The following is a 20,016-nucleotide window of genomic DNA, read 5'->3' as shown; positions in this document are numbered from 1 at the left end:
AGTTAGTTATCGATTTAAACAAAGACACAATATGTCAAAGTGTAGATCTAGATCTTGCGCTTCCAATGAGTGTATTATACGGCTCTACGGTGGATGGTTTACCGGTGTTATGGTGCATTCGTAACCAAGTGGGAAGTGGGAATTTACCACATACGGGAAAAATCCACTTGAACGGCCCTCCAACGGGTAATTACTAGTTAAATCAGCCATGAATCCCCTTGAAAGCTTGTTGTATGCAACAAGGAGGGGCAAATTAATGCAAGATTTACCACAAAAACATAGTTGTTAAAAAATGTCTTGCCTGTCTATGGGTTGACGTGTTATGCTCGACCCGTTCATATTTTTTACCACAAAACACCAGAAAATGGCCAAAAAGAGTAAAACCAGCTGACCTGGTTTTACACTCTTTTGACTATTATTGTAGATGTTCAATATTTCTTTTGAAATAAATATTTTAAAATAAATAGTTTCACCACATGAAAGAGTTTAGTTTGAGTAACAGGGTTGACCTTAAAATGAGAGATAGACGTAAATGAATCTAATCACTAACTAATCACACTAAATTAATAATAATCTTCCCGAAATAACTTTGTCAAAGCAACAAAATAACAAAGGCTAAGCCATGATTGTCTGAGATAATGAGGCATGCCGAAAGATGAGTTCGGATTGGTCTGCCATGTAACATGAGCTGACCAGTATGTGTAGGTAATTCGGTAAACAGTGCTTTTTTAAAAATATATAACATAGTAGAATTGCAAAAATGTTGCTCTCCACTTTCTGGAAGACAGAGTTTTGAAATTAGTGGAATGCCCTGTGGAATTAGAGTATGATAGCTAGGGAGATGGAGGACATTCTGCCGTTTGATTGTAAATATGCAAAAGGAATCGAAAAGAGAACACACAGAAAGCTGTTGTATAAAACACCTGTCTCCAGATTACATCTTCAAACTAAAGGGCAACCATGGCATCCGTGACAGAGAGGAAGAAGCGTCTATCCATGTACACGGGTAAGATAGTCTAGCTAGCTACATTTTCAGATATTACACGTTTCTAATTTTGTCAGAAAGTCATTTTCATTTAAGGACTCCAATATGCAAGTAACCATTTCAATAGAATGTTCATGATGCCCCAATCATCGCAAAGCCTCTCTCCTCTCTGGGGAGGTTCCCATTGCTTGGAGGGAAGCCATGGTGCATCCTTTATTTAAAAAGGGGGAGATTAAGCGGATCCTAACTGTTATAGGCAAATATCTATTTTGCCCTGTTTATCAAAAGTGTTGGAAAACACTTGTCAATAATCAACTGACTGGCTTTCTTGATGTCTATAGTATTCTCTCTGGTATGCAATATTGTTTCTGCTCAGGTTATGGATGTGTCACTGCAACCTTAAAGGTCCTAAATGATGTCACCATTGCCCTTGATTCTAAGCAATGTTGTGCTGCTATTTTTATTGACTTGGCCAAAGCTTTTGATATGGTAGACCAGTTATTCCTACGATGCAATGCCATCGGGGGTACGCCAAATAAAAATGTGATTCACATTTTTTTTTATTAACAATAAAAAATATATATATTTCTTCACATTTTCAAACAGTCCATTTATATTTTCCAACAGGGCTATACATTTGGGTGAAGTTTTTTTCCTTGCCTCGTTTCACTGCGAAAAATAAAATTAAACCATCTAGTGTTCAGCAAAATAAAAACACAATGTCAAATACAGGTAGCCTAGTCAAATAATTAACATCCAATCACATTAGCCGTTACTCTCGCGGGTATTCCACTAACGGTCCGTATGTAGCCAAACATAGCCATTGCTCATGTTGGTATCTGTACTGATGGCGCAAAAGCCATGACAAGGAGACATAGTGGAGTGGTAATGTGCGTGCAAGCTGTTGCTCCTGACACCACTTGGGTACACTGCAGCATCCACCGAGAGGCTCTTGCTGCCAAAGGAATGCCTGACAGCTTGAAAGATGTTTTGGACACTACAGTGAAAATGGTTAACTTTTTAAAGCAAGGCCCCTGAACTCTCGTGTATTTTCTGCACTATGCAATGATATGGGCAGCGACCATGTAACGCTTTCACAACATGCGCTGGTTATCAAGGGGCAAAGTATTGACACATTTCTTTGAATTGAGAGACGAGCTTAAAGTTTTTACTGACCATAATTTTCACTTGTCTGACCGCTTGCATGATGACAAGTTTCTCACACAACTGGCCTATCTGGGTGATGTTTTTTCTCACCTGAATGATCTGAATCCAGGATTACAGGGACTCTCCACAACTATATTCAATGTGGTGGACAAAATTGAGGCTATGATTAAGAAGTTGGAGAAGGACAACACACAGGTCTTTCAATCATTGTATGATTTTTTTGTGTGCAAATTAACTGAAGTTTACGGACAATGTCAAATGTGATATAGCGAAGCACCTGAGTTAGTTGGGTGCACAATTACGCAGGTACCTTCCCGAAACAGATGACACAAACAACTGGATTCGTTATCCCTTTCATGCCCTGCCTCCAGTCCACTTACCAATATCTGAACAAGAGAGCCTTACCGAAAATGTTATTTAAATCAGAAGCCACTGACAGATTTCTGGTTTGGGCTGTGCTCAGAGTATCCTGCCTTGGCAAATCGCGCTGTTAAGACACTGTACCTATGTAAGAGTGAATTCTCGGCCTCACTAGCATGAAAATTAAATACAGGCACAGACTGTGTGTGGAAAATGATTTAAGACTGAGACTCTCCAATACAACCCAACATTGCAGAGTTATGTGCATCCTTTCAAGCACAACCTTCTCATTAACCTGTGGTGCGATATTCACAATTTTCGGTTTTATATGTAAGATGGTTAAATAAAGAGCAAAAGTATTGATTATTATATCATTATTTGTGCCCTGGTCCTATAAGAGCTCTTTGTCACTTTCCACGAGCCGGGTTGTGACAAAAACTCACTTCATTCTAATGTTTAATAAATGTATCGTATTGTGTGTGTGTGTGTGTGTGTGTGTGTGGCAGGTTTACAATGATGACAAAAAACAACATTTGAGAGTACGCTGACCCTGGTGCTAGAGGGGCTACGCAGCTGGAGGTTGAATGTTTGAAGGGGTACGGGACTATAAAAAGTTTGGGAACCACTGCAGTAGACCATTCCATTCTTGTGGCCCAGCTAAGGGGTATTGGTGTCTCTGAGAGGTCTTTGGCCTGGTTTGCTAACTACCTCTCTCAAAGAACGCAGTGTATACAATCAGAACATCTGCTGTCTCAGCCACTACCTGTCACCAAGGGAGTACCCCAATGCGCTATCCTAGGCCCCACGCTCTTCTCAATTTACATCAACAACATAGCTCAGGCAGTAGGAAGCTCTCTAATCCATTTATATACAGTCTTATACTCAGCTGGCCCCTCTCCAGATTTTATTCTAAACGCTCTACAAAAATTCTTCATGTCCAACAAGCTTTCTCTGCCCTTAACCTTGTTCTCAACACCTCCAAAACAAAAGGCCATGTGGTTTGGTAAGAATAATACCGCTCTCCCCATCCGTGTGATTAATACCTCTAAGGGTTTAGAGCTGGAGGTAGTCACCTCATACAAGTACTTGCGAGTATGGCTAGCTGGTACACTGTCCTTCTCTCAACATATATCATATCTGCAGGCTAAGGTTAAATCTAGACTTGGTTTCCTCTATCATAATAGCTCTTCTTTCACCCCAGCTGCCAAACTAACCCTGATTCAGATGACTATCCTACCCATGCTAGATTACGGAGACGGAATTTATAGATTGGCAGGTAAGGGTGCTCTCGAGCGGCTATATGTTCTTTACCATTCGGTCATCAGATTTGCCACCAATGCTCCTTATAGGACACATCACTGCACTCCATACTCCTCTGTAAACTGGTCATCTCTGTATAGCCATCGCAAGACCCACTGGTTGATGCTTAGGCCTCACTCCCCCATATCTGAGATACCTACTGCAGCCCTCATCCTCCACATACAACACACGTTCTGCCAGTCACATTCTGTTAAAGGTCCCCAAAGCACACACATCCCTAGGTCGCTCCTCTTTTCAATTTGCTGCAGCTAGAGACTGGAACGAGCTGCAAAAAAACACTCAAACTAGACAGTTTTATCTCCATATCTTCATTCAAAGACTCAATCATGGACACTCTTACTGACAATTGTGGCTGCTTCGTGTGATGTATTGTTGTCTCTACCTTCTTGTCCTTTGTGCTGTTGTCTGTGCCCAATAATGTTTGAACCATGTTTTGTGCTGCTGCCATGTTGTGTTGCTACCATATTGTTGTCATGTTGTGTTGCTACCATGCTGTGTTGTCATGTGTTCCTGCCATGCTATGTTGTGGTATTATGTAGTGTTGTCTCTGTTGTCGTGATGTGTGTTTTGTCTTATATTTTTTGTTTATTTTACATTGTTAATCCCAGCCCCCATCCCCGCAGGACGCCTTTTTCCTTTTGGTAGGACGTCATTGTAAACAATAATTTGTTATTAACTGACTTGCCTAGTTAAATAAAGGTTAAATAAACATAAATAAATAAACAACTGTCGATTGACGTAGCTGGTCAATTTGCTCTGGCTATCTACACCGATTTCAGAGCACTCTTGTCTGAGTGTGCTAAAGCGCAGAATAATTGACGAAGTTACGAACGCTCAACACCCGTTGAATATGGCCGGTGTCAGTAAACGTTGGCAAAAAAAAGCATAATTCAATTGTTGCCAGCAGCATAGTTACAGTCACCAACGCTCTGGATAACATAAAAACAGCCTAACCAGCTCTGCTAGGGTGAGTAAAATGTTTGTGTCTGGAAGTAGCCAACGTTAGCTTGGGCGCTTGACTGCTGTTTGGTCAGAAATCTCGGATAAACCCTACTCCTCTGCCAGAGCGTCCAGTGTGCGCTCTGAACGCGCCAAGAGCAAAATGCTCTGAATTTACGAACTGACAATCCGACAACGCTCTGAGTTTACAAAAGCCCAGAGCACACTCTGGCCCTCCAGACTGAATTTACGAACACACCCGTAGTTCTTCCGTCGCGACGTCCCTCTAAGGCCCTTCTGCTAGCTTACTAGCCCCGGCCCGCTAGCTGCCGGAATCGCCGTGTCTCCGGCCGCCTGAGCCACTCACTGGACCCCTATGATCACTCGGCTACGCATGCCTCTCCCTAATGTCAATATGCCTTGTCCATTGCAGTTTTGGGGAGTAATTATTGCCTTATTTCACTGTAGAGCCTTTAGCCCTGCTCAATACACCCTAGCTAACCCTTTAGTTCCAACTCCCACACATCCAGTGACCTCACCTGGTTTAAATGATGTTTCTAGAGACAATATCTCTCTCATTGTCACTCAATGCATAGGTTTACCTCAACTGTATTCACATCCTACCATACCTTTGTCTGTACATTATGCCTTGAATCTATTCTACCATGCCCAGAAACCTGCTCCTTTTACTCTCTGTTCCGAACGTACTAGACGACCAGTTCTTATAGCCTTTAGCCGTACCCTTATCCTACTCCTCCTCTGTTCCTCTGGTGATGTAGAGGTTAATCCAGGCCCTGCAGTGCCTAGCTCCACTCCCACTCCCCAGGCGCTCTCATTTGTTGACTTCTGTAACCGTAAAAGCCTTGGTTTCATGCATATTAACATTAGAAGCCACCTCCCCAAGTTTGTTTTATTCACTGCCTAGCCGTGTCTGAATCCTGGCTTAGGAAGACCACCAAAAACCCTGAAATTGCCATCCCTAACTAACATTTTCCTACAAGATAGAACTGCCAAAGGGGGCGGAGTGGCAATCTACTGCAGAGATAGCCTGCAGAGTTCTGTCTTACTATAAAGGTCTGTGCCCAAACAATTTGAGCTTCTACTTTTAAAAATCCACCTTTCCAGAAACAAGTCTCTCACCGTTGCCGCTTGCTACAGACCACCTTCTGCCCCCAGCTGTGCCCTGGACACCATATGTGAATTGATTTCCCCCATCTATCTTCAGAGCTTGTGCTGTTAGGTGACCTAAACTGGGACACACTTAACACCCCGGCCATCCTACAATCTAAGCTTGATGCCCTCTATCTCACACAAATTATCAATGAACCTACCAGGTACAACCCCAAATCCGTAAACACGGGCACCCTCATAGATATTATCCTTACCAACTTGCCCTCCAAATACACCTCTGCTGTCTTCAACCAGGATGTCAGCGATCACTGCCTGCGTCCATAATGGGTCTGCGGTCAAACGACCACCCCTCATCACTGTCAAACGCTCCCTAAAACAATTCAGCGAGCAGGCCTTTCTAATCGACCTGGCCCGGGTATCTTGGAAGGATATTGACCTTATTCCGTCAGAGGATGCCTGGTTATTCTTTAAAAGTGCTTTCCTCACCATCTTAAATAAGCACGCCCCATTCAAAAGAAAATTGAACCAGGAATAGATATGGCCCCTGGTTCACTCCAGACCTAACTGCCCTTGACCAGCACAAAAACATCCTGTGGCATACCCCTGCGATATGCAACTTTTCAGGGAAGTTAGGAACCAATATCCACAGGTAGTTAGGAAAGCAAAGGCTAGCTTTTTCAAACAGAAATTTGCATCCTGTAGCACAAACTCCCAAAAGTTCTGGGACACTGTAAAGTCCATGGAGAATAAGAGCACCTCCACCCAGCTGCCAACTGCACTGAGGCAAGGAAACACTGTCACCACCGATAAATCTGCGATAATTGAGACTATCAATAAGCATTTTTCTACGGCTGGCCATGCTTTCCACCTGGCTACCCCTACCCCGGTCAACAGCCCTGCTCCCCCCACAGCAACTTGCCCAAGCCTCCCCCATTTCTCATTCACCCAAATCCAGATAGCTGATGTTCTGAAAGAACTGCAAAATCTGGACCCCTACAAATCAGCCGGGCTAGACAATCTGGACCCTCTCTAAAATTATCCGCCGAAATTGTTGCAACCCCTATTACTAGCCTGTTCAACCTCTCTTTCGTATCGTCTGAGATCCCCAAATATTGGAAAGCTGCTGCGGTCATCCCCCTCTTCAAAAGGGGGAGACACTCTAGACCCAAACTGCTACAGACCTATATCTATCCTACCCTGCCTTTCGAAGGTCTTTGAAAGCCAAGTTAACAAACAGATCACCGACCATTTCGAATCCCACCGCACCTTCTCCACTATGCAATCTGGTTTCCGAGCTGGTCATGGGTGCACCTCAGCCACGCCTAAGGTCATAAACGATACCATAACCGCCATCGATAAGAGACAATACTGTGCAGCTGTATTCATCGACCTGGCCAAGGCTTTTGACTCTGTCAATCACCACATTCTTATAGGCAGACTCAACAGCCTTGGTTGCTCAAATGACTGCCTCGCCTGGTTCACCAACTACTTCTCAGACAGAGTTCAGTGTGTCAAATCGGAGGGCCTGCTGTCCGGACCTCTGGCTGTCTCTATGGGGGTACCACAGGGTTCAATCCTCGGGCCGACTCTTTTCTCTGTATACATCAATGATGTTGCTCTTGCTGCTGGTGATTCTGTGATCGACCTCTACACAGACGACACCATTCTGTATACTTCTGGGCCTTCTTTGGACACTGTGTTAACTAACCTCCAGATGAGTTTCAATGCCATACAACTCTCCTTCCATGGCCTCCAAACTGCTCTTAAATGCAAGTAAAACTAAATGCATGCTCTTCAACCGATCGCTGCCCACACCTGCCCGCCCGTCCAGCATTACTACTCTGGACGGTTCTGACTTAGAATATGTGGACAACTACAAATACCTAGGTGTCTGGTTAGACTGTAAACTCTCCTTCCAGACTCACATTAAGAATCTCCAATCCAAAATTAAATCTAGAATCGGCTTCCTATTTCGCAACAAAGCATCCTTCACTCATGCTGCCAAACATACCCTCGTAAAACTGACCATCCTACCGATCCTTGACTTCGGCGATGTCATTTCCAAAATAGCCTCCAACACTCTACTCAGCAAATTGGATGCGGTCTATCACAGTGCCATCCGTTTTGTCACCAAAGCCTCATATACTACCCACCACTGCGACCTGTATGCTCTCGTTGGCTGGCCCTCGCTTCATATTCGTCACCAAACCCACTGGCTCCAGGTCGTCTATAAGTCTTTGCTAGGTAAAGCCCCACCTTATCTCAGCTCACCATAGCAGCACCCACCCGTAGCATGCGCTCCAGCAGGTATATTTCACTGGTCACCTCCAAAGCCAATTCCTCCTTCGGCCACCTTTTCTTTCCAGTTCTCTGCTGCCAATGACAGGAACGAACTACAAAAATCACTGAAGCTAGAGACTCATATCTCCCTCACTAGCTTTAAGCACCAGCTGTCAGAGCAGCTCACTGCACCTGTACATAGCTCATCTGTAAATAGCCCATCCAACTACCTGATCACTATACTGTTATTTATTTTGCTCCTTTGCACCCCAGTATCTCTACTTGCACACTCATCTTCTGCACATCCATCACTCCAGTGTTTAATTGCTATATTGTAATTATTTCGTCACTATGGCCTATTTATTGCCTTACCTCACTTGTATTACCTCATTTGCACACATTGTATATAGACTTTTTCTATTTTATTATTGACTGTATGTTTGTTTATTCCATGTGTAACTCTGTTGTTGTTTGTGTCGCACTGCTTTGCTTTATCTCGGCCAGGTCGCAGTTGTAAATGAGAACTTGTTCTCAACTAGCCTACCTGGTTAAATAATGGTGAAAAAAAATAAAAATAAACCAGCCTTTAGTCTTGAAATCTTTGGTTGTTCACATGTGAATCCTTAAAGAGATTGGTGGGGCTAAGGCTTAGGAGGGTGTGAACGATGCTGAATGGGTGTAGAGAAAGAAGTGGTTTACCAAAAAATTCAATGGCCATTTTCTCAAAAGTGAGGTTAGAAGTTTATCAACTTTCAAAGCAGAATTACTTTCCCATTGTTCCTCAACTGTGATGTATGATATACAATTTTCTAGCTTGGAGTGTCTACTTTTATCCAATGTAAAAAACATAATTTCAAATTTTGCTAGATAAGACCGAATCGAGCTGGTCGGTCACATTTTCACAATATTATTCCGACCTCAGTGTTGAAATATATACAAAATATTTTTGACTGCACTAGGCCTTTAAATACATTCCATAATATATGTTGTAATTTATTTAAAATGTATGAATGAAAATGTTTTTATACATTATTTGGCCAATTTAAAATATTTCACATATATCCTAAAATACTTAGCTAAAAATACTTTAAAAATGTTTCCATATAGGGTGACTTCTAAGAAATTAATTTGTTTTCTGTCATAATCACCACAAGGTAAAAGTTCTTCTCTTCTGATTTATGCTACAGTGAGTGTACTGATAGATGCACTATACTGTTTTATTGTAGTGCCTCAGTGAAAAAGGATCATTATATTGAAATGAGGTGTTGCAACATTGGACTTTCCAAGTAAGTAATCACAAATACATGGCTGTTCCTACCGTGTATGTTTTCAAGGTATACCAGTGAATCACAAACCACCTAGAAAAGATGCTACTCAGATGTACAAAACATGACAGAGAAAGGTTCTTACAAAACTTGAAGTATCAATTTTCTTCCTCTTGACCAGGTTGGTAACGTTATCTCCGTTGTAGGTGATGCCCTCCATGCAGCCAACAAAGTTCTCCCTGCCTCCCGAGCTGGGCTTGGCAGAGAAGGGCATGCCTCCAAAGCTGATCTAGAGGACACAGAAGGAGAAGAGGAAAAGGGGTCAAGTATTATTTGAAGAGGCTCTGCAGCACGAGCCACACCTCAGAGCAATTTGTCGCTTTGAATCAAATCAATACAGCAGCATACATCCCTTCAGAGAGTATATTGGTTTTCGCTTGTGCCTGATTGCATTAATCTCCACTTTATAATTAATGTATGTATGGTGTTGTGTTTTTTTCCTTCTCTTTCCCTGCGGAGCCAAAGTAATTTCCTTCGGTATCGCACACCGATAATTACACAGACAAACCTAAAAGCTGAGCTTTGTAAGCACAGGGGAGCCGCAGTACAGAGAGAGTTTGCTCCGATTTGGCATCTGTGAACTAACACATCTTCACACAGACCTCTGAGTAACCTGACTCACAGGAGCCAAAGGATCTAATTAAATAATCTCTCATATCCCCTCTCCTCGTAGAGATAGGGAGGTATGTGAGAAAATGAACCAGGACAATATACAATACAACTTTATTGGGAGGGTTGTACAAATGCACCAATGACAATATACAATACAATTTTATAGGAATGGATAGAGAAATTAACCATGACAATATACAAATTACATAGGATTGGGGTCATTAAAATTCCTGTTAATTTAGAAAGTGAATCAAATTAAAATGTCACATTTTCCGAATTGAAAATGTATTTTAACTTTAATTTCAGTGTACTTCCTGAATTGACTTAAATTTTAATGGAATTGACCCCAACCCTGATAGGGAGGGACGCTTTTTGCGTCCCTCCCTAAGACAATACACAATACAACTGTGGCCTACCTCATAGTCCAGGTCAAGATGATCAAATTCACCGTTGGTGCGGAAGTGCTGCGTGTGGCGATCCAGGGTAAAGTTGACATTCCGTCGGTAACGCTCAATAATTACAGAGTGCCAATGGTCATCATCCAATAAACTTCCACTTGTCACGGAGGTGTGCCCGAGGATGGAGCCATACTGATTGCTGCCTGAAGTTTACAAGACATAAACAGATTGAATTCAAGAAAATGCTTAAGGCGACATTTTTCCTATAAACAACAGTCTGACATAGTGAGATAACATTTTACAAATGCTCATTTGTGTAGGCTACTGTGATGAATAATTATCTTTCTGACAACAACCATTACTGAAATCCATCACATAAAAACTGAAGATGATTAATGCATAAGGGCCAGTCATATTAGCAAATATGCCGGAATTGTATCAAGTTTCATCAACTGCCGTCTGTAGTTGCCATAAGAAGCTATATTAATCAGCGACTACAGTAGGTGTGCGTCCATGTGGCACTCTGTTCCCTATATCTTGCACTATTTTTGACCAGAGCACTATGGACCTGGTCAAAAGTAGAGCACTAAATAAGGAATAGGGTGCCATTTGGGACGCACCCAGATATCCCATAGACAGGATCGGATAATGGTCCATTACCCAGGTTGATCATGAGCAGTAGTTTGGATCTCTTCAGCTCCAGGCTGATATAGTCTCCCTGCTGTCCCTCCCCGTGCAGGAGCACACCGTTACTGGCTGTGGTCTTAAACTTCAGGGAGATGACGTCCTTCAAGATCTTCATCTTCTTCATCTTGAAGCGGTAGGAGATCACACCCTGGCCTTCGAAGTTGATCACATCCGCCCCTGAGGTCACCGAACAGTGATAAAGGTTACAGAGCTTAATATCCCCTCAATTACCTCTACTGTCCTGTGTCAAGGCTTTTGACATAAAAGGTAATATGAGTGTTAATGAGACAAACCTATAGACCTTTAGAGATCACCTACTGCAATCACAAGCCATGTCAAAAAGGTGAGGCAGTTTATACGGATTTCTCTTTTTATAATTGGAGGAAAAGAACAACTGAGGGAGAAATGACTTAGTCTCTAATACATATAACCATGGCTGCAAAGTAAGCTTGGGCAGTATCCAGATTGTCATACCGACCGTGTGCCATATCGGGATATCCGGTAATACCGGCACTGAACACAAGCAAATTGCGCTAATTTCAAACACCACTGTGACTCTAATCCGAAAATTAGCAATGCTAACAAGTACATGCTAAAATCCCATAGAGAATGCTATCTAAATGCTAATGAGTGCATTGCGAACATTTTATACAGTCTCTGACAAAGTATTACGACATCCCAGCTCATAAAGTTATACAAGTAACATAAAAAATGCTACTCACAGTTTGCTGCAAGCACAAAACAAATATTAGACAGCAAAGCTCTTGATTTAGGAGGGGATTCTCTGCTGTTACCAAGTGAAGCTTGATTTTGGAAGGCTAACCACTTAGCTAGCTCTCGAAAGCTCTAGGCGGCATTCTGACTTCTCCCTAAAATGTTCAACCATTAGCTTCGTCTCCGACTGGCTCATGTGAACTACAATCCCGATGCCGTTTTAAAGTTTCGAAATTTCAACAATCATCGTTGCTGTACGGCTTTTGAAACATATGGCCTTATCGTTCATCAGTGAGAAACAATCCTTCAAATAAAAAATATACACTTACTGTAGCAGTTTTGCACATCTCCATACAGCTATGGATGCCTCCATCTGACGAAACTACACTTCCCGAGTTATGCTTACACACAGTTGTTCAGAGCACACCAGTTAGCAATTAGTACAGGTGGTCACCTCTTGTCTTCTGTCTGATTTTCGTAAACACGGGCTGCAACATTGACTTATGGCCGTGTGGGAACACTAACCCTATCAAGATTTGTATCAATTTAACCTTTAATTTCTTTGTTATTATTTCTTGCTGATATGAAAGATAAGGTCCTTATTCTACCAACATTTTACCGCAGGCGATGCGTGTTAATCTTCAGATTGAGCGTCAGGGATCTTAACAAAACTCCCCCGAAGAGAAGACGCCTTCGTCCAATGACTTATGTGTAATGGAATGGAACAGTCATAATCAAGAGCTAACTACTTAGCTTAATAGCTAACCAGGTATTAAATGAGCAAACCAAATGCACAAATGTAAAGCATTCAGCACATTTCAGACAGTTAACGTAATAGTCATAAGATATCTAGCTGGCAAACATTTAGTTGTGAACTCCATACTGTAACTACCTGGCGCGTGCTGCACAAGAGTGAGTGACACAAGGCTCTGGTCTCTCATCGTTCTGTACTTGTAAACAAACAACGTGAGTGGGGACTACCGGTAAGCTTCATTATGGAAAGTTATGTGACAGGTGAAATGAAGAACGCAATCTTCTTTACTTAAAAAAATAACTACAAATATTCAAATGTATTAAATAAATATACTTAAAAGAAACAGTTCCGGCGGTATTGAAATACCCCGGTATACGGTATATAAGCCTACTTCAAATACGTTTCTGTCTGTTGAGATGTGCCAGCCTACGTGTCTTTAGACAGCAGCATGGCATTGTGATATCACCCTGTGGCAACTTTCTCCTTTCATCTCTTTACCCGGTCTGACAGTCGGAGACATCTATTTGCTGTTCAATGGTCTGACAGTCGGCGACATCTATTTGCTGTTCAATCTTAAGGGCATGGATGGAGTACTTCCAGTAAGGACAAGTGGCCAGGGGGAACTAGACTGTTCAATGACTAGGGCAAACAAGTTTCTCCTGGTCAGTTTTTCCTGTCTATCAGTTTCTACAGTGTGTAATACAGCATACGATGGACACAGCAAACGGTTGTGTGGCAGGTGAAAGCTTGGAAGAAAGAAATTGATCAGTAAAGCGTGTTTTTCTGTAGTAGAAGGTAACAACAGAAACCAGCCAAGGTAAACTGCTGTTCTCTATCTCCTACTCTATCAAAAACCTGTAGCTGTGTGAATGTCGCTGTTGGCACATAGATCAGTAATGTAATTATTTAAACTCAATGAATCTACATTACTGAGCATATTAATACACCCACCTGACAAATATGATATATGATACCAAGATAATTAAAACCTTCAGTATTACATATTAATTAAGCCCATATTGGCCAACACCTGATTATTCTCATATTTTCTTCATGTAGAAATTATCCAAACTGCACACAATAAAGGATGTTTTGAATTAAGAGATTCCTTTTTATGTTCTTCTGTTAAAGGATGTTCCCATATACTATCTCTTGTACAGTAGTGTGAGATGTGCATGGATGTACAGTGTCGTACACTCACAGTAAGAACAGCCATAGACTTCCACTCTCAAGCCGATCCTCCCCTCCTCGCTCCACTCAAGTGGGATGATGCGGACGTAGCGTGTTATGATTGCATGCTGCAGATCATGGCGGACCACACTCTCGCTGTTGGAGTTGCCTGAAAATGCCTTGGAAAGCAAACAGAAACATAACCTTTAGGTTCCACATTTTGAAGCCAATTACTGTTCATGGGGAGCATTTTAGATGGTGTGTGATAGAATTAAAAGTGCCTTAATAACGAAATAATAATACAGAATCATAATGTGGACCAATAAGTCATATGCTGTTCATTTGTCTGATGTGAGTTTGATAGGCTATACCTAGGAATTCCTAGGAATTCCTACAGGGGCGCACGGGGCTTCCCAGCACGCTCGTTACAAGCGACTTGAAGCCGAAGCTACATCTCTGTGATTTATTTCTATATTTCCCCCTATCAGGTATGAATGCGATTTTGAATATATTCGTTTATGTCAGAATGTTACTGTGTGTTAATTAGTCAGCAGCAAAGGTGTTTAAAACATAAAATGTGTTATTTGTATGTTTAGACCACATTGAAATTAGCCGTTTTGCTAGCTAGCTTGCTAGAAGGCTGCTCACTGACACGAGGTGACTTCGTGATCAGAGCGTGCCCAAGAGAGACCGAGCACTGCTCCTGTGTGTGTGGTTGGTGATTGGGAACAATGGAAAACTTTGGGAAAATGTGAATGTTGTTGTAATCTAAAGCACCAAATATGAATTAATTCAAGGTTATACATGTTTTTGTTATTAGGAGGAGTTTGCATGCTGATAGGAATTCATCCATACAGTGTCTAATAAATATAAGAACAGTATATACAAGGATAATCAATGGTGATAATAAATAGTGGAATACATGCATTTCAATGTCAATTTAAAGAGCGATAATAAAGGATTAATCGAGCCATTGCAATGTATAAATGAGACAATATTGGTTTATTGAACAATTGTAACAGCTATGTAATTTGAAGAGAATATATTTTGTGCATTGGTAAAAAAAATATATATTGTACCTATGTAAATGGTTGATTTTATATGAAAAACACTCATTACAAGTGACTTGAAGCTGAAGCTACATCTGTGTGATTTATTTCTATATTTCCCCCTTCCAGGGGTATAACAGGTGCACAACCAAAAAGTTTGTCGTCCTAAAAACCGGAAATTAGTTACTTCTGGTACATTCAGCAATTGCTATGGGGAAAATGAATGGGGAAAGTATAGTTTTTTTTTTTTTATTATATGTTTTGTTCTATGAGGTAATATCAGTCAGTTAACATGACCTTCATTAATTATGAAGCCTTTTATGTGCTTTTAAAAAAATTACATACAGTAAATGCTTAAAGATTTACAAAAAGTGCCATCAGCTGATGAAGATTATCTCATAGAACAAAATGTATAAGATCTCCTAAGCATGTGTTCACCACAGACCTTATTTTCCGCATTTATCCAGTAACCCTACAAAAGATGTTCCCATAGGATTTGTTCAACAAACCATGGCGTTAGTGCCTACAAAAATACGCCATTACTATTGTTCTCTTTGGGCTATAATTATATTAACAAAGTACAGACATTTAGAAATGATTGCTGATTAAGTAGGCATTTCTGATACACAATTTACAACTAACACACTCACCCATATGTTGCCATCTTGCCGATACGGTCTCCAGTTTCTTCCTGTATCACTGTAGAGGAGTCTGTACTGGGTTGTCCAATCAGAGCTGCTGTACCGGCCCTGTGTGGCAATGAAGGTGACTTGCTTCCTGGTGCCCAGGTCCACCTGCAGCCACTGGTAACGGTCAGTGTCCCCCGGAGACCAGCCTCCAGCACCTGGAGATGAGAGAAACAATCAAACCAGCAACTGTTAGTATCCTCTGCTTCTATGTGGCAAAACATATGTGAGTGAAGTGAATGAGACTGCAGCTTAAAATAATCAAAAGATAAAAATATTGAGATGTTAAGCTTTCATTCTGAATTATTTTAGTTAATACCTCCTCTCCTGTTGAGCTTTGCGTATCCAGCCCCATATCCACCGGAGTACACTGAGGAGCTGGTAAAAGCTGTGTGAGAGAGTGGTGTGGCCAACACTTCATCACATTTCCCTGGAGGGCAACACAAAACACAAGATACAGACAATGGAGGAATGAGTCATCGTCCCATAAAATGACACTTCAGCGTGTTTTAACAATGTATTTGATTAAGTTTTCTTTTCTTCCTTACAATTGTATTTTACATTACTGCTCCTTACCACAGACAGGTTTTTGGAGAGACTAGCACATGTGACGTCTCTTACCATTCACATCCTTTTCTATAGCAGGCCTGTGGTGGTAATGACTGGAAGCAAAGGCCATTCAATACAATATGAATACTGGCAAGGCCAATTTCTGTCTGGTTTGGTTATTATTGAACACATCAATAGCGATACATGAATAGCTTTGAAAAATAAATCAAACGTTCAGCCTGTCATGTTCCTGGTAGACACACTCAATCTTGACGAATAACTTTCAAAGATCAAATCAAAATCAAATCAAATGTTGTTATTAGTCACATGCGCCGAATACAACAGGTGTAGACATTAAAGTGAAACGCTTACTTACGAGCCCCTAAACAACAATGCAGTTTAAAAAAATACAGCTAAGAATAATAAATAACAGTAACAAGTAATTAAAGAGCAGCAGTAAAATAGCAATAGTGAGACTATATACAGGGGGGTACTGGTACAGAGTCAATGTGTGGTGGGCACCGGTTAGTTGAGGTAATATGTACATGTAGGTAGAGTTATTAAAGTGACTATGCATAGATGATAACAACAGAGAGTAGCAGCGGTGTAAAGGGGGGGGGGGGGGCAATGCAATAGTCTGGGTAGCAAATTGATTAGGTGTTCAGGAGACTTATGGCTTGGGGGTAGAAGCCGTTTAGAAGCCTCTTGGACCTAGACCTGGCGCACCGGTACCACTTGCCGTGCGGTAGCAGAGAGAACAGTCTGTAACTAGGGTGGCTGGAGTCTTTGACAATTTTTAAGGCCTTCCTCTGACACCGCCTGGAATAGAGGTCCTGGATGGCAGGAAGCTTGCCCCCAGTGATGTACTGGGCCGTACGCACTACCCTCTGTAGTGCCTTGCGGTCGGAGGCCGAGCAGTTGCCATACCAGACAGTGATGCAACCAGTCAGGATGCTCTCGATGGTGCAGCTGTAGAACCTTTTGAGGATCTGAGGACCCATGCCAAATCTTTTCAGTTTCATGAGGGAGAATAGGTTTTGTTGCGCCCTCTTCACGGCTGACTTGGTGTGCTGGACCATGTCAGTTTGTTGGAGATGTGGACACCAACTTAAAGCTCACAACCTGCTTCACTGCAGCCCCATCGATAAGAATGGGGGCATGCTCGGTCCTTTCTTTCCTGCAGTCCACAATCATCTCCTTTGTCTTGATCACATTGAGGGAGAGGTTGTTGTCCTGGCACCACATGGCCAGGTCTCTGATATAGCCTGTCCCTATAGGCTGTCTCGTCGTTGTCGGTGATCAGGCCTACCACTATTGTGTCATCGGCAAACTTAATGATGGTGTTGGAGTTGTACCTGGCCGTGGAGTCATGAGTGAACAGGGAGTACAGGAGGGGACTGAGCACGCACCCCTGAGGGGCCCCCGTGTTGAAGATCAGCATGGCGGATGTGTTGTTACCTACCCTTACCACCTGGGGGCAGCCTGTCAGGAAGTCCAGGATCCAGTTGCAGAGGGTGGTGTTTAGTCTCAGGGTCCTTAGCTTATTGATGAGCTTTGAGGGCACTATGGTGTTGTTCGCTGAGCTGTAGTCAATGAATAGCATTCTCACATAGGTGTTTCTTTTGTCCAGGTGAGAAAGGGCAGTGTGGAGTGCAATGGAGATTGCATCATCTGTGGATCTGTTGGGGCGGTATGCAAATTTGAGTGGGTCTAGGGTTTCTGGGATAATGGTGTTGATGTGAGCCACCAGCCTTTCGAAGCACTTCATGGCTACAGTGAGTGCTACGGGTCGGTAGTCATTTAGGAGGGTCACTTTAGTGTTCTTGGGCACAGGCACTATGGTGGTCTGCTTAAAACATGTAGGTATTACAGACTCAGTCAGGGACAGGTTGAACATGTCAGTGAAGACACTTGCCAGTTGGTCAGCGCATGCTCGCAGTACATGTCCTGGTAATCCGTCTGGCCCTGCGGCCTTGGGAATGTTGACCTGTTTAACCTGTATGGGCTAGGGGGCAGTATTTTCACGGCCGGATGAAAAACGTTCCCAATTTAAACAGGTTACTACTCTGAATATGCATATTATTAGTAGATTTGGATAGAAAACACTCGGAAGTTTCTAAAACTGTTTGAATGGTGTCTGTGAGTATAACAGAACTCATGGCAGGCAAAAACCTGAGAAAAATACAACCAGGAAATGAAAATGTGGTACCTGTAGTTTTTTCAAGTGATTGCCTATCTGACACACAGTGAGTTAGGGTTCATTTTGCACTTCCTAATGCTTCCACTAGATGTCAGTCTTTAGAAAGTTGTTTGAGGCGTCTATGATGAACAGAGAGCGAACAAGAATGTGGAGAAGTTGGTGACCCAGGGAAGGACATCAGTTCATTGGCGCGCATTGACGTGAGAGTTAGCTGTGTTCCAAAACGTTTTTCAAGACAATGGAATCGTCCGGTTGGAATATTACTGAAGTTTCACGTTAAAATGGCCCTAAAGATTGATGCTATACAACGTTTGACATGTTTGAACGAACGTAAATATAACTTTTTAAAAACTTTTCGTCGTGACATTTTCCTCGTGCGTCCTACATTTTGAGTAGCTTACTGAACGCGCAAACAACATGGAGTTATTTGGACATAAATTATGAACTTTATCGAACAAAACAACATTTATTGTGGACCTGGGATTCCTGGAAGTGCCTTTTGATGAAGATTATTAAAAGGTAAGTGAATATTTCTAATGCTATTTATGCATTTAGATGACTCCAAAATGGCTGGTATCTGTAATTGCCTGATGTATTTTTCTGAGCGCAGTACTCAGATTATTGCAAAGTGTGCTTTCCCAGTAAAGTTATTTTGAAATCTGTCAATGCGGTTGCATGCAGGAGATGTTAATCTATAATTCTTTGAATAACAGTTTAATATTTTATCAACGTTTATAATGAGTATTTTTGTAAATTGTTGTGCCGGATGTTTTGGAGGAAATACATTTTCTGAACGTCACGCGCCAATGTAAAATGGGGTTTTTGGATATAAATATGAACTTGATAGACAATACATGCATTTTTTGTTCTAACATAATGTCCTAGGAGTGTCATCTGATGAAGATTGTCAAAGGTTAGTGCATCATTTTAGCTGGTTTTCTGCTTTTGGTGACGCTTGTCCTTGCATTGAAAATGGCTGTGTGTAATTTTTTGTCTATGTACTGTCCTAACATAATCGAACTTTATGCTTTCGCCATAAAGCCTTTTGTAAAATAGTTGTATGTTTGAGAAATTTGAATTATGACATTTTGTTGTTTTGAATTTGGCGCTCTGATTTTTCACTGGCTGTTGAATAGTGTGCACGGTGGGTGGGACGCTAGCCTCAAAAAGTTAAAGGTCTTACTAACGTCGGCTGCGGATAGCGTGATCACACAGTCTTCCAGAACAGCTGGTACTCTCATGCATGTTTCAGTGTTATTTGCCTCGAAGCGAGCATAGAAGTAGTTTAGCTCATCTGGTAGGCTCGTATCACTGGTCAGCTCTCGGCTGTGCTTCCCTTTGTAGCCTGTAATGGTTTGCAAGCCCTGCCACATCCGCTGAGCATCAGAGCCGGCGTAGTACGATTCAATCTTAGTCCTGTATTGATGCTTTGCCTGTTTGATGGTTTGTCGGAAGGCATAGCGGGATTTCTTATAAGCTTCCGGGTTAGAGTCCCGCTCCTTGAAAGTGGCAGCTCTAGCCTTTAGCTCAGTGTGGATGTTACCTATAATCCATGGCTTCTGGTTGGGATATGTACGTACAGTCACTGTGGGGACGACGTCATCGCTGCACTTATTGATGAAGCCAATGACTGATGTGGTTTACTCCTCAATGCCATCGGAGGATTCCCGGAACATATTCCAGTCTGTGC

General features: G+C 42.0%; 1 protein-coding gene across 2 annotated transcripts in view; it reads right to left on the bottom strand.

Moving 5' to 3' along the window:
• Window positions 1-20,016, bottom strand: part of LOC106569219 (contactin-associated protein-like 2) — an 86,932-nt gene that overhangs the window by 40,390 nt on the left and 26,526 nt on the right. The window contains exons 2-7 of one of the 2 annotated variants that reach the window (XM_082960879.1): window positions 15,897-16,007; window positions 15,542-15,735; window positions 13,874-14,021; window positions 11,178-11,381; window positions 10,536-10,720; window positions 9,593-9,736 (exon numbers count right to left, since the gene is read on the bottom strand). In XM_082960879.1, the coding sequence (XP_082817005.1) occupies window positions 9,593-9,736; window positions 10,536-10,720; window positions 11,178-11,381; window positions 13,874-14,021; window positions 15,542-15,735; window positions 15,897-16,007 (986 nt within the window). Of the gene's footprint in view, window positions 1-9,592; window positions 9,737-10,535; window positions 10,721-11,177; window positions 11,382-12,247; window positions 12,832-13,873; window positions 14,022-15,541; window positions 15,736-15,896; window positions 16,008-20,016 lie in introns of those variants that run through there. The other variant, XM_014140362.3, reaches the window with a different exon arrangement.

Source organism: Salmo salar, chromosome 14 (assembly GCF_965601325.2).
Source record: "Salmo salar chromosome 14, fSalSal1, whole genome shotgun sequence".
Classification (NCBI taxonomy): domain Eukaryota; kingdom Metazoa; phylum Chordata; class Actinopteri; order Salmoniformes; family Salmonidae; genus Salmo; species Salmo salar.
The sequence above is the reverse complement of the archived record's forward strand: the minus strand, read 5'-3'. Positions and strand labels throughout refer to the sequence as shown.